Raw genomic sequence first — 15,143 nt, forward strand, 5'->3', positions numbered from 1 at the left:
GCCGGACGGGCGCACGGACGGACGGACGGACGGGGCTGCCGGCCGGGGGCAGCGCCGCCTCCCTTCCCCCGGCTGCCCCCCGCTCGCCGGGGGTTTCTCCCCCGCCGGCGGAACGCCTCGCAGCCTGCCGGCTGCCTCTGCCGAGCCCCGGCTGCCGGCGTGCCGACTGCCCCTGCCTCGCTCGCTCCCTCCCCGGCCCCGCTCTCCCGTTCCGCCTCGCCTGCGCCTTCCTGGTCTTCTATTATTTTTTTTTTTTTTTCCCCCCTCCCCCTTCTGGGAAACCGTGTTTTTTTCCCACCCACCCCTTCTTCCTTTCCCTCCCTTGTCGGGGGTGGTGGTGAAAGCACGAGAGAAGCGAGGTGGAGGGGCTTCCATGGGGGAAGCCGTGTATTTTGAAGTTCGGTATGCAGGAGGCTTGCAGACAGGGTGGGTCTTTTGCTCCCCCCCCCCCCCGGGGTTTTTGAATTTGTATACGTGCTCGTATGTTGCATTTATTTCTCAGGTGGAGTTAGTGAGGACTGTGGAAGAAGTGCTGCTGTGCACGGAGAGGTGTTCCAGGGCGCAGACGTGCTTGTGTCGAGAGTAGAATTGCACCCTTCTGTAGGGTGCAGCTTTTAAGCGTCTGCAAACGAGAGTAAAATTGGGTACAGGATGTCATTAAATAACACAGGTCTCACTGTGTTTTCTTTCTCATTCCTTCCTCTGCTTGCTCCCCATTTTGCATCCTAAAGTGCTCTTGGTAGGCTAGAAGTGTGTATGCATAAGGTATTTCTTCCTCCTTAGTTTTCCTTGCGATTCCGTTTATCCCCCTCCTCTGCAAATGAATTGTCTTTTCAGCACTTTGCATTTGGAGGAGCAAGCTTGAGAGGCTGTACTAGGTTTGTGCTTTGCCTTTTTCCCCTACGCTATATGCCCATGCTCCACCCTTCTCTTTTTGTTTTTGGGGGGGGGGAAGTGCCAACTTGATTCAAGTAAATTGTATGAAAAATAGAATTATAGGCTTAAGTAGAAAGAGCAGTGTGGTTTTCTTGGGGGTTTTTTTTTGGTTGTGGTTTTTTTTTTTTTTACAAGCTGTCCCCTTTAAGTGCTTTCATGGTGCCAGCTGCTAAATGACAAATGAAGAGGTTGGAGAGAGGAAAGAAAATGGGTTGTACAGATTTTGGGCAATAGCAAACCTTTCCAATGTATCTGCAAAAAGCATTTTGACATCTCTTGCATAGGTGGATGCTTGTACTTGCCTTCACCTTGTCAGGTTATGTAGTTTGTGTGTCTCTAATCCTTTGGAATAGAAATTAAGGCAAGCAAAAAATGCAAACTGGTCGCTGATTGTGTTCCAGCACTTCTCTTAACCTTCTGAGATACTTGGTCCTTTTTGGAAAGATGATTTTCGTGATTCTGATTTCCTTGTCTTTGACTTTTTTCCCTCTGTAACTTAGCGCAGAAGAGGGAAGAAGTCCCTTCTTTATTCTTTGTTATCCCAAAAGCCGTAACAGAGCTCTGGATTAATGTGTAAATGCCATCTGTTGCTCAGCCTGTTTGAATTGTGTTGAGGAAAAGTTCCATTTTGACAGTGGCTTTTTAAAAAAAAAAAAAAAAAAAAAAAAGGCAAGCCCATTTCAGTCTCTTCCTGTATGTACTCAGCCCTGCAGTGATTTGCTCAGAATGAAATGCAAAAGAAATGGGTGGTGATTTTTTGTGTGTTTTGGTGGCAGGGTTCAAATGAATCACTGCCTTCCGCCGAGGCAGTAATGTTCCTGAAGTTTTCTCTTCGATCCGTTTTCTATGGTAGTAGAACTTGTTAACATCAGATTGCTTGTTTGCTTTTCTGCTCGGATTTGCTGCTTTTTTAAGGCTGATAATTGCTTTCGTTACTTCTGCGAAGAGACTCTAAAATTGTGGTAAAATTTTTTTTCTTTAGCCTTTAGTATGTAGGCTCAGTTCAACGTTTTTGTAAAAGAAGGAAATGAATAGCATGCTTGGTTTATATTGAATGGATGATTGAAATTTTCCAAAAACGTACAGCTTTTTCTGACGGTTACGGTTTGTGTGTGTGTGTGTGTTTGTGGAGGGTCCCGACTTAAAAGTAGGAAGGAGTGTCGTGTGAAATAAGATGTTCACGTACTCTTATTTTAAATGCGCAGCTAAAGTTAGCACTAGCAATGTTATTTAGTCCAGCGAGCTTTTGGTGATAGAGGCTTTTATCACTGTTACTGCTTACGCTTACACTGTTTTTGACAAACGTTGCATTGAACGCTGGCAAGCCACTAATGACAAAAACAATATCTGTAAAGGAAAAAGGTGGGGAGGGGCAATTTGTAATTGTGCCGACAGCATTGCTGAGGAAGTAGGCGTGTACAATGTTGTCTGAAATTTTCAATTGGTAACTATTGTGTGCTCTTTGTGTTGCTGTGGGGGGGGGTCTCATTTTTTTTGTTTGTCTTTTTTAGGAGCTGGAGGAGGAAATGACATTCAGTGGTGTTTTTCTCAGGTGAAAGGCGCTGTAGATGATGATGTAGCAGAAGGTAAGAGCAATATTTTTTTACTGAACGTTTTCTGACTTTTTAGCTACTCCTTAGGCAGGGAGATGTGAATGCAATCTTACTGAAGTATCTCAGTGTTGCTGTATGCAACTTGAGCAAAGTAAGTATACATTTAATGTGCATTCAGATACCCAGATTCAGGATTAAACTATGGTTTGAGATTACTGTTCAGTACACTTTTAAGAAGGGCTGAATCCAGGCTTCTTAAATACTTTGCTGGAATTGTTTTCCAAGATAGTTAAGATTTTCCTGTCACTCAGCTTTTGATTTGTGTTTTTTCCTCATCTGCAAAATGGGGAATGTGATACTTGCATTCCACAGGGAGGTGTTGTGAGAATTAATTAATGTTTGTACTCTTTGAAGATCTAAGTACTAGATAAAGATCAAGTAATTTTCCCAATCTTCCCAGCTTCTATTAAGCAGAAGAATAAGAAATCTGAATATTTGTGCATGCTTACTTACCAAGTAAAGAGGGGGTTTGTGTTTGAAATAATACTGGAAATTGCCTAAAACTTTTCTAAGCTGGCAATGACAAATGCCATCTTACACTAAGATGGCTGCCTCTGTGACTGCAAAAAAAGTACTTGTTATTTTCTTTTACTGGGATTGGGGATCATTAGAGGAATCGTGCTTTCTCTGGGCTGCTCAATCGCTGTGCTAGAGAGCAAAATTTCTTCTGCGATCTTTTTTGAGGAAAGTCCCGCTGACTTCTAAATCTCTTTGGCCATAAATTCCTGTTTGCACAACACAGCCTGTAAGATCATGAGTTAAAATTTTTCTTTTGCAAGCGGTTGGCCTTGTCACTTATGTAATTCCTAGGGTTTTTTCTTTTTTTAATAGATCTTGAATGCTCTGACTTACAAGTGAGATTAGTGTTATATTTAGAAAAGCAGTAACTACAGTTTGCATTATTTCCCCATTTGACTTGTGGTTCAAATTAACTTCCAAAGGCCCAAAAATCAGTATAAACATAAGTGACTTGGTTTTATTTATTAGCTGCAGCATATGGCAAATGATGCACTTTCAAAGACTCCTGTCATTTACAAGCTGAAAGATGGCTTATGGAAACAAGAAAGCTGTAACTGTTTTTTTAAAGTTTAATTTTAAATTCTTCAGGAAGTATATTTTAAAGCTTGAACTCAAAACTACTGTTAAATGTAGTATAATTTTTTTTCCCCAGCAGACTTTAAATTCTGTAACCTTTATTTTAATTACATATCAAACTAAATCCTTAATTAAGTACAAATCTTGAAGAAGTTGTGGTTGTGTGGCAGGTGCTCGCAAATAATTCTTCATTAAAATGGACATGGTGACACGAGTGTAATAGTAATGAACTTTATATATGTATATATATATATTTACGGTCAAGTGGCTTTTACAGGGAACTGGAAATGCAGAAGTCAGGAAATAGTCTGTCCTTAACTTCCTTAGCTGTTCTGAAGTATTGTACTTCATGTTACGAAAGATGACTTGCTAGCCTTATGCTTCCTGACAGGTTAGCAGCTGTACTGTGTATTGCTGGAGTCATAGTGGGTGGAGTTCAGGGAAGCCTTCACTGTAACCAAGTTAACTAGCTTCAGTTTCAGCAAGCTGGTCAGGATGGTTTCCAAAAAATTGTGAGAATGTCCATTTCTGATTTTATGGAAGGTGTACCCTACTGATTTCGTGACCCAAAGAGCAAAGAGAAGTTTTGTTTCGTTGCCAGCTATAGCTGACTTAGGATAAGTCTTAAGGTGCAAACCCCAGAGCCTTGATATCCTACTGCAAGACATGCTGAAATTTAAATGCCGAGATTCTGGAGAGAGGTCCCAAGGTTGGTATTATGCTTGATTGTAATGAAGTTGTTGAGCTGAAATTCTCCCCTCTTCCTGTGTGTTCAGCTCCCACAATTCACGCTGGAGATTGTTGAAAGCCAGCTGTCTAATCAAAGTGCAAGTTTAGCTTCCGTGTGATCCTTTTGAGTTTTTGTTATGCTTCGTAATGTCTCCCTGTGATACCGTAGGAAGGGTGTTTAATGTATCAAGCTGGTCGCATTTTTCCTTTTATTAGCTATATTTCTGGCTTTAAGGTTCACTTTAATGAAACGGAGCCCTGTGTGGTTCTTGCAAAATTGGAACAGCAGCTTTGCATGCTTCTGGTCCTCCTCCAAAATACCCAAGGACAAGTTGACAGTGGCTCTAAGTGTAGTTTGAGGACCTTTTTTCCCTCCCTCCCTCCCTTTCTGTCTGCTTTCTTGTGGCAGGCACCACGGTTAAAGCTAAAGAAAATCTTGCTGTTCAAAACTTAAATGATTGTTTAACCACTGTGGACTGCAAGCTGACAGGTATGGATTCTAATCATGTCTGTGGCTGAGGACAGTATCAATTTGTGTACGGTAGTACCTAGGGTGTGGATTTGTGGTTTTGGTTTTTTTTGAATGGCTTTAGAGCTCAAATTTTGAAAACTAACTTTTGTCATGGAATGCGGAAACTTCACTAAAAGTGTAGAAAACAAACCTGAAAGAAATGGGAGGTTTCACTTTCTGTTTTCTTCCTGTTAATAACAGTGTTGCAATATTTATATTGGAAAGCTCGCTTAAACTAAGCTAATAGAAGGGTTAATAAAAAGGCATTTAATTGCGTTAATCAGTAGAATGCAAGACCAGTGGTCTCTCTACAATGTTGCCTAGAAAAAAGGCCAAAGGAGAATAACATTTTTAATACAGTAATAGCGGCAGCAACTTTAAAAAGCTTGCTAAGAATGCTAGTACGTAGCTTCCAGTATATTTGAGGTCAGATCTGACCTCATAACCTTCACATAATATGCATAACCTATAATTTGTTAGATACTTGGGTTAGAATGGCTGTCTATTACAAAGTCAATATTTGGTGGCTTTGATGGCTGAAACATGAACTCTGATACATATAGTTTTTAATTTTCTGGCTTTCTAAGCACTGTGTGATAGATGGATGTGACAGTGTTTCCTTTAGAGCTAATGAGGGTGGAAGGGAAGGAGGAGGGAAAGCTGTTACTAAAGCTTGAGGAAAGAAGATGGCAATGAGTTCATAGCTGGGGCCTGCCTGTGTCATTGCGCTGTGGCAAAGCTTTTCTAGCTTGAGGAATATGGATGCGAGGAGCCAAGAAGTAGCCTCTCTTCTCTGGGTATGTATGGAGTTTATCTGCGGTTGTAAGATGTGCCCTGGCCCTATCTGATCACAAAGTTAAGCACAGAAATCGAGTTATAAATTGAAGTCTGAGTGTCAGCTTCTTTACAGTTGGGGTCATTAATTTTAACTGATGGCAAAAGTTTGCCCTTTTCTGATTTAACAGTCCATTGCGTAAGTGTTGTAGCTTGTGCTGCCTCTGATTCTGAAATAGCTGATTCTTTGCTCAACAGAAGTTTTCCTCCCTTCTTAATTTCACATTTGTCTTGCTGGAGCCCAGTTTTACAACCTATCTGTATTCAGCTTGTTTGTGTACTCTGGAGAATCCAGAGCCAGGACAGCAGACTAGACAGGACTTCTCCAGTGGAGAACACAGAGTCATTGGCCTTGTTAAGTTCAATGATCAGGTTATCAAAAGCATCTGTAATATATGGATTTATTTTTTCTTTCTTCTGTGCCATCACTGTTTCAGTGCAAGTAAGACTTAGCTGTCCAGAAACACTTAAGAGCAGACATTACCATGCTTTCTTAATGGAAGTTTCCTTTATGGGAATGATTATAGAAAAGGATTACGAAGATTTTTCTGCAGCAGTTTTGTTGTTTTGGGACTTGTTTTTACTCTTCTCCTGTTATGTTCTCTAAGATGTGGCATAATGGCAACTCCACTTGGAAACGAGTAAGAGTTGTGAGTTTAAGCTGTCTCTGAAAACTTGACACTTGCTTAATGGAATGAGTTTGTGCTTCAGAACAAATTAAGTCAAATTTGTTTAATTACTTGGCAGAAGGAAAAGAGTCAAGCTGCTCTATCTAAATGTTCTTTCAAATGTAATCCAAAGATATGTAGAAGTCTCATAGTCTGGGTCCAAGGCTGGGAGCCAGGAATTTAAGTCCTAAGCTTTAACCCCGAGTGATCACCCCTCATCTTTGATAAGTTGTTTAACTATTTCATGCCTAAATTGTCTCTGAAGGAAATGCTGGAATATCTGCTGTGGGTGCTGATTACTGACATAATTTTAAAGTTGGATGCTTAACCATTCTGTGCTGCTTTGTTAATAATCTAGGACTTGTTTCATGTTTCCTCTTTTATAGCCCAAACATTTCTGTAGTCTGTTTCAGTTTGTGCAGATGATGAACAGATGAAGTCTCTTATATTTCTGTCCCTAGCCAGCTTGTGTGTGTGGTCAGAGATATAAACAGCATTTGACTTTTGCCTTGTTCAGGAATGCTTTCTGTATTTGATTCTAGGTATGTTATATCTTTCAAGTGTAGTTTCATGTTTATTTTTGGCAGACTTCAAAATTGCAGAGCAGCTATGGGAACTGTTGTTGCTTCAGTAATAGTAGTTCGTCTTCAATGCACGAAAATAGTTATCTTGGAGTGAGGAATATTGGAGCCAGGAATGAGGACTGCTGTAAAAAGCAGTTTATCACAACCTCCAGTTCACCATCTTCTCTTGTCTTACCAGAAAGCTTTCTCTTTGTCAAGTAACATGCATCTGTAATTTTGGATTAGAGCTGCTGAGCCTCCTTCAGAAAGTTGGTTAGCTCTGTCCTACCAGCCTGTTATTCCCGGTGGTGCATCTGGTTCTGTAGGCTTACCAACAGCTGACTAATAGGGGCCTATACCTTGTTGATGGAGGGATGTTGCTGGGATCAGTTGGGAAGAAGGGCTTCTATTGAGCTGTGTTTGTGGGCAGGAGTCACAGAAGAGAAACAATGGCATTATTATAGAAGTCACTGATGGGCTCTTAATGGGAACTGATGGAGTAGCAGGGGAAGAAAAATTCTCAAAGAAAGGTAGCAAGGGTGTGAGAGGTTGTGATAATAATGCTGAAGAAAGATTGGGGTATAGTTCTGGGAGGGAGCTTAATTTGGGTTTTTGAGGGCTGTGGTTATGTTCTATATGCTCATAAGGTAACACCAGTTAGAAGGAGCAAGGACCAGTAATAGTTTGTTTTTAAGGGGTAGTTTGAAATACGCTGTAGATAAATAAAAAGACCAAGGTTGTAGTCCTATTCTGTATTCCTAAGTCTGCTCCTGTATTTTAGCTCTTCTATCTTCAGCTGTTTGTAGAATGGCTGTCTGTATCTAGAGAGAGAAATAGGCTACTGTGTTCTAGGAACTGCTGGTCTAGATTGACTAAAGTGTGCATTTAAAGTGTGAAGTCCCCTAAAACAAAGAGCATTTAGCAAACAGCTAAATAGTAAGTGGCTGTTTAGCTCCCTAGAGGTTATTCAGTACTCTCTCTTGACATGGGTTTGGTAGCTAGGGCACTTCAGCTTGTCAGTCATGCTGACCAGTGTTGTGCTGTTAACTTCTGTGATGCTTTTCTGTTCTTGGAATCTTTTTGGCTTAAATTAAAAATTAGTTGGAAAAAGCAGTGAGTTTTTTGTGTCGTAAATACGGTGGTTATAGTGATCAAGCCGTCAGACTCCAACAGCACAAATGAATGCAATTTGGCTATCAGTGGCAATCCCGGTGGATTACGGCTCTTGATCAGCTTTGTGAAACTTCATAGCTTTTAATTTTAAAGGTGCTACCTAAACGATTCTGGTTTGGGTATTTCTACCCTTAGAAATGGATTTCTGTGGTAGCTGTAGCTACATAGAACGTGTTTTGGAAGAACTAAAATGAAGAATAAAACTCCTAGTGGATGCAATGCTGAAGTAAGAGTTAAGAGCTGGGTGTTCCTAGCTGTACGGTCTCTTCCCCCACCCCCCCTTTCTGTTCTCTTCTGACTTGCCTATTTAGGCCATGGCTACATGTTTGGCAGCATTTCTGCTTAAAGAGGCACTCCTTCCCACTTTGCTGGCACAAGTGTTCATGTAACTGCACAATGAACTTGTTTGGGAAGCTGATCCAGCTGAAAAATACTTAAAATTATGGTTTTTACTGGATTATTTTTCAGCTGAATTGAACCCTGATCTGGTTCTCAGTGCTCTGTGTGTGCTTTGTGCCAGCACAGTGTGGAGAGTGATCGAGTGGCTCAAAGGAACACAAGGAACTCTGGAAGAGGGTTGGTCTCTTTATAGGACTTCATGTACAGTCAACACAAGACGCTGATCTCCTAAGTGCTGTACTACTACAAATGGTAAAATCAACTGATAAAAAGGACTTTAAACCTTCTCTGTTCAAGAGATACATACTTTGAGCACGTGCTATCTGAAGGCCAGCAATAGAATATATCTAATACCAATACTGTAACAGTAATCTTAAGAGACTGAACTAAAATACTGGCCAAATAAAATAGTTGAAGCTTTGGTATGGTGCACTAACGCTTTACAGAGATCCTGCATCACTGGTGATCTTTGAGATGTAAAGACTGAAGTTGGTCCAAGTCTGTGCTACTATTGAAAACAAACGGACCTGTCGATTTTTACTGGGTTACACTGCAGTCAAATCAGATCCCTGAACTAAAGGCTGTGTGGATGTGCAGACACTAGAGGTGTAAAGAAGGGGTGATGAAAATGTGTGTCTGAGGGCAGGTGCAGGATGCAGAACTGCCTCATTTGGAAGCAGCACAGATTTCGGCAGGCATAAGCCAGTTGTCAAACTGCTATTCAGTGTGACAGTTGTATCGCGTACACATGTGCAAACGCACACGCAGGGATACACGCACACAATGCCATTTATCATTACGTTGTAAATCTTTTTGATGTTTTTGTGCGGCAGAACTAGTACACATGGAATAGGTTTTCTTCCTTCAGTGTCCACACAAGCAGTATGTGGAAATGAGATTTGTTTAGCATTGTTACTAGCTCTGTTAGTAAAAAGACCTGTGTTAATAGCAGTACAGTTTAGTTTCTTAGAAGTTGTTGTAGAAAACAATGCCACTTAAATGGGAGATGGATTACTTACTGATTGCTTTACTGTAAAGTACTTTAAAAAGATAATCTGACAAGTGATAATCTTCTCTTATCGTGTCTTACCACTCTTAATATGATTTGAAAAATTGATCCCTTGTTTGGGGTTTTGACTTCGCCTAAACTAATGTGTTGTCTCACATTTAGATGCTGTAGAATTAGGCCTTCTTTGTTTTAGATGCTGTTTAAGTGTGCATACAATTAAATCTGCTATGTACTGTACCTCTTGTAGTAAAAACATCAATTACCAATGGTACCAAGTTAAGGATACCATTTGTTCTTTCCTCTTTAGGAAACACTGTGCTCCCAAAGCAAATTCATTAGTATAAGATGCTTTTATAACTGCCTTAAGGGTGTTTTCCAGACCTTTTTCCATATTTTCAATGCTCTATAATATGCAGTACCATAACTATGTCCACAGTGTTTTTAGTATGAAGCAAAAAGTTGTGCAGAATAAGTCAATGTTCAGTAATCATGTGAAACTGAGGTTTACCCTTTTAAAGAAATGATTGAAATGAATGAAAAGTCTTGGCATAGATAGGCACTTCTGAATGTGAATAGAGACAACTGTTACCATGTTTCTATGAAAATAAAAGGAGAGAAATACAGGAAGTATGATACTTGATCCAAACCACTTTAGAATAATCTCTTTCAACAAGCAGCGGTAGGTCTTACAGTCAAAATAACTACATCTGGACAGTTTTCTGGATTTTAAACTTGAGCGGAATATATGTAATTATAGCTTTGCTATATTGCTTTATAGCTCAGTTATGCTCTTACAGCATGCATTAGCTAAATGCTACTTTTGTAGGGCTACTATGTAAGCAAGCTGGAAATAGAAAGGACTTTGTCCTTCTTTCACGCTGTTACATGAGCCTTTGTGAAAATGGGGGGAAGCCTAAAAAGGTGTCTTGTCTTAAGAGGTAAAGTACTGATACTTTGCGTGTGTGTGCACTTGTTAATGATTTTATATAGCAGGACCCTTTATTGAATATACTGTTGCTGACTTTCTGGCTCTCCAGACAGGACTGCTTTAGGACTTTGGTCTGGGCAGCAGGTAGCATTACATGATGGTGGTCTTGCCTTGTTCTTTTCTGTGACTGGAAGGTTTTAAGTTGTTACATTTGCCATTAAAATTAAGATGCTGGCTAATGAGACATCAGGTATTGATACTGTGAGTGGATAATATTACTGAAAAGAATTATTTGAGGCTTCTGTGCATGATTGTAATTCAGTTACAGAAACAGAAGTGGCTGTGAGCTTCTCTCTTCTAACTTATCAGGCTTTTGTTAAGCACTGGAGGAGAAATTATTAATTTGGTCAGCCATTCTTTATAAAAATGTATTTTCCTCTTGGCAATCTACAAGTGATAGCACCATTAAGAAAACCAGCATATTTAGGTCACATGTTAAACCCCTTAGGCAGTTACGCTTGCATCTAATTTTGGAAGAAAATTTTAGGGTCAGGAAAAGAGGGTTTAAAAGAGTTGTATTGTAAGAAAGATTGATTTCCCAGGTATATAGAATGCATTTTGTGTGGAAATGTTTCTCTTTGCATTTTCAATTGCAGTTCTTAAATTAATGCTCTGGGAATAACGTGATCTCCAAACACACACAGTTGGCACTCTTATATTTTTGAGAACTTGAGAAAAGATAATTGCATATATTCAGGAACAGTTAAGGTAATTGAGACTTCAGACTATAGTTGCTTGTTTAAAATTTGGAGTAATTTCTAATATATTCTTGGCTGTTAAATGCTAGTAGCTGTAATTTCCTTTTTCCCTGATGAAAATAAAAAGTATTCCAGGGATTACACTTAAAAGTAGCGATTTCAGCTGGCGTTTCTCCTGTTAGTAGAAAGTTAGAAGATGATTCGCAGAAATTATGACCTATGTGTGTTTGTGTATAGTGCTTATAAGTGTAGTCTGAGGGACTTAATTTTTTCATATAACTTAAAATTTTAAAGTAAATTGGTCCAGCAGGCACGAACTACATAATGAAGTAAATCTTTAGCTTCAACTCACATAATGATTCTCAAAGATGCTTGTTGGAGAGTTCCTGGAGTTTTTTTTCCACTGGAATTACAGAACAAAACCATAACTTTGCAGGTACTGTTCTTGGTGTGTTGTGTAAGGATTCATTTATAGAAATATTAGAGATAGTTTAAAAAAAAAAAATCTTGGATTGTCTTTTAATAATTGCCCCGTTCAGCTTGCTTTAGAGTGCAGCGTGGCCTTGGTACGGAAAGAGGAATTAGAATTCAAATTGCATCCGGACTTGCCTGTAGGTTCATTGTCACTTTAAGTAGCTGCTGCTTCTGAAAAAGATGGTCCTTCCTTGTATGTTTACCAGTTACTGCTTTGAGCTGACCCAGGTGTTCACTTAGCTGCAGAGTGATCGCTTTGGGAAACGGACCTGAATGAAAATTACATGGTTTTGATTATTTGCTCTCAGATTAATTTTATCCTGAATTAGGTTCCTCAGACCGATTTGTCAAACTGTGACAAACGTTTGTGGTAGAATAGGTAGTGGTGCTACAGTAATGTGACAAGAGATGCGAGAGGTGAATGGATGGATTGCTTCTCTTGGAGATACGATAACGGTTTTAAGGCAACATGTGAAACTAGGGCATTGTGAACAACTTGCTTAGCCTCTTCCTCAGCCTTTTCATCCTTGCAGTTGATATGTGCTTATTCACAGACTGCCTTTCATATGGAAAACTCTAATTTTGGTGAATTGAGATTCATGTTTGAGGACATCTCTTCTAAAAGATCAGTATGAACAAACAGCAATTGAAGCCCACAAAGTTTTTCATTATGCAGTGTAGCAGTGAGAAAATGGCACTGCTTTATAGAGGTAATAGCAAAACATTCATAAGCTGTTTTAGTGGAATGTGGAACTGTCGGGAATGGCTTTTTGACCAAAATTTTAAAACTTTTTATGTAGTCCTTCTGCCTGTTCTCAGGCTGTTCTTATCACAGCTTCATATTTTTGTGTGGTTGTTTTTGTTTTGTTTTTAGCTGAATTTTACTTTCTTTTTGTTTTCAAGAAATATCCAGGATCTTTTGTTTTAGTCCAGACCATTTTGGAAGTCATAACCAACTCTTGAAAGTGGGGGGGGCTGGTAACATACCAGTTCTGTTACTGGAGCAGAACGCATGCTGTGCTTAACACAGCAATTTTGTCTCTGACAATATTTAGATGCCTCAGAGGAAAGTGCAGTAGGAAGACAGAGAACATTTAAAACAAACAAACAAAAAAACCCACTTGGAGATTCTGCACATCAGGTTGTTGGCTCCCTGCAGCTTGTGGATTCTTTTCCTTGATTTGACCTGAAGAAGCTCCTACCAAACCTGGGAATAAGACATCCACTTGTTTATGTAGCGTTTCTAATCTTTCTGCTGTTTCTGAAAATCAGGGAAGCATGTTCTGAATTGTCATTTACAACTGTGCTACTAGGTCATCTCTCTGTTCTGTTCCTCAGTATTCCTGCACAAGGGTTATTAAGCATGTATGTTGTTAGAAAAAATGATATGACTGAGTGATTGCATCCTGTGTAGGAGCACTTCTGCCTTAATCTTTCCTTCTTGCTGGTTGCTATCATTTTGAAGAAGTCATCAAGAGAAGATCATGTATGTAGCCCTCTTTGGTCTTGTAAGCTCATTTATGTATATCTTGAAATTCTTTTTCCACATGTTTTACAATTATGTAACATTCAACTGGAAGTTGTCTGGCACCCTCCAATTCACGTTCTTTCTAACCAGTGTTTTTTGACTGAGGCTCAAGTTTCTTACAGAGCTGTTATTACTCTTTTACTTTTTACCAAGTTGACAGTTTAGTTTTAAATTTAATTACCCTGGTGGGGTGGGGGTAGGGAGATTGACAAAAAGGAAGACTAGAAATGGAGATAACTGAAAGTAATCATCTGGAGTTGCTTCATCTGGAAGGTCACAAGTCATTTTAACACTTCCATGCTTTGTTTTCCCTATCTGTAAGACTAGTGTGCCCGTTTCCCAAAATGAAGTTCCAAAACTTTTGAAAATTACTGCAAGGAACTTTGAGACCCTTGCAGGACAGTAATACTGCTAAATACTCTTTATCTTGTTTTCAGCTGCTATACAGCTCTTCCAAAATCCAAAGAAAAGGTCCTAATCTATAAATCGAGAAGGTGAGAGAGGTAAAATAATTAACTTAAAAATGAAGGTCAGTATTTTGCTCAGATTAGTAGACAATATATATATTTTTAAGATGTGTTATAAGCGTCTACCTTGACAGAGTTGTCAAGATTTGTAGATTCCATTTTGCATCATTTAGAGAAGTGAGTGTTAAGAATTTCTGAAAGTCCAGGCTAGAAACTAGTATTGGCCTCTGTTTAATAAAAATTTTTTCTAAGAAGCTGAGGCATGTATGCTTGGGCCAGAATAGAAACACAGGAAAATACTTGCCAAGTGGGGGTGGGGGGGGGAGTGGGGGGGAGGACGGAATGGGTAAAGGGAAGACTATTTTTTCAGGTTCCAAGTGCCACTAAAAAATGCATTAAGTATTAAAATGAACTGATGAAAGAGGGAATGCCCATAGTGGGTGAAGGAATTGAGAAATTTTTATTCCACGGTCACTTAATAGTCAGAACTGTGTATTCAACTCTGCTGGAAACTTCAGTTGTACTTGTGACCTTCACAGGCGCTGTGCTCTCCGGCAAGCTGCCTGAAATTAATCTACGGAGTCTGCCTCCCTCTCTCCTTCCCTCCCTCCCTTCTGTTATGGTAGGTAATAGTGACTTTTGCTCTCATTTTCCTTGCTTAGAAGGAGGCATTTTACACATCTGAGGTACAGTGGTCTCTTTCTTGCATTCTACACATGAAGCTTAAAAGCCTTATAAATTTTTGGCCTTAGCTTTTGCACCTGAAATAAAAGCTTTGGTCAAAGAGTGTATGAGAAGAGTCTGAAACAGCATGATAGTTTCTAGGAGTTGTTTTTTATATCTACAGGAGAAATGCACACCAAGTCACAGAATTCTAGTAGCTGATTTTGAAAGGCATTGCCAAACTATGATATTTTTCTAAAATACGGCTACTAATTTTTAACTTTCAGTGTATGTTTTGGAATGGCTTCAGCAAAAAGAGAAAATCAAGATATTCCAGTGCTCTTAATCTGTAGCATGCTCAGTGACAAGAAAGGCACTGCCTAAAGGCTTCTGTTATGTACATGCAAAACAATAGCACAGTATGTTATTTCCAAATATATTGTTATTTGCAAACAGAAAACTAACCACTGGCTTTTCTGTGTTGTGCAGCCTATTGAAATTCTGGCTGTGATTCCAGCAGAGATTTTTTCCATAAATAGCTCTGTACTACTTTGGAACACAAACAAGCCCCTGAAAAGATCTCAAGTAAGGTCTTCTAAGGGGACTGTGTAGCCTATGTTATTACTGTGTATGTTGGGCGTAGATACTGTGGTGGATGTGAGGAATGGTTCTATAGGTTGAAGTGGGGGGGCTGTCAGCAGGAATTGAGAAGTAAATAAGTACTGGTTCAAATTAGTTTCAAGGACTCATGAATAATCACCTGGCTTGAGCATGGGGGGGGGGGGGGGCGGTAAA

General features: G+C 39.6%; 1 protein-coding gene across 2 annotated transcripts in view; it reads left to right on the forward strand.

Annotated features, from left to right (window-relative positions):
* The first annotated feature begins 318 nt into the window (after positions 1–318).
* Positions 319–15,143, forward strand: part of PPP2R2A (protein phosphatase 2, regulatory subunit B, alpha) — a 40,017-nt gene continuing 25,192 nt past the window's right edge. The window contains exons 1-2 of one of the 2 annotated variants that reach the window (XM_010562833.1): positions 319–426; positions 2,448–2,522. In XM_010562833.1, coding sequence (XP_010561135.1) covers positions 405–426; positions 2,448–2,522 — 97 coding nt within the window. In that variant the 5' untranslated portion in view covers positions 319–404. Of the gene's footprint in view, positions 427–2,447; positions 2,523–15,143 lie in introns of those variants that run through there. The other variant, XM_010562831.1, reaches the window with a different exon arrangement.

The sequence above is a fragment of the Haliaeetus leucocephalus genome, unplaced genomic scaffold (assembly GCF_000737465.1).
Source record: "Haliaeetus leucocephalus isolate CR32 unplaced genomic scaffold, Haliaeetus_leucocephalus-4.0 Scaffold162, whole genome shotgun sequence".
Classification (NCBI taxonomy): Eukaryota; Metazoa; Chordata; class Aves; order Accipitriformes; family Accipitridae; genus Haliaeetus; species Haliaeetus leucocephalus.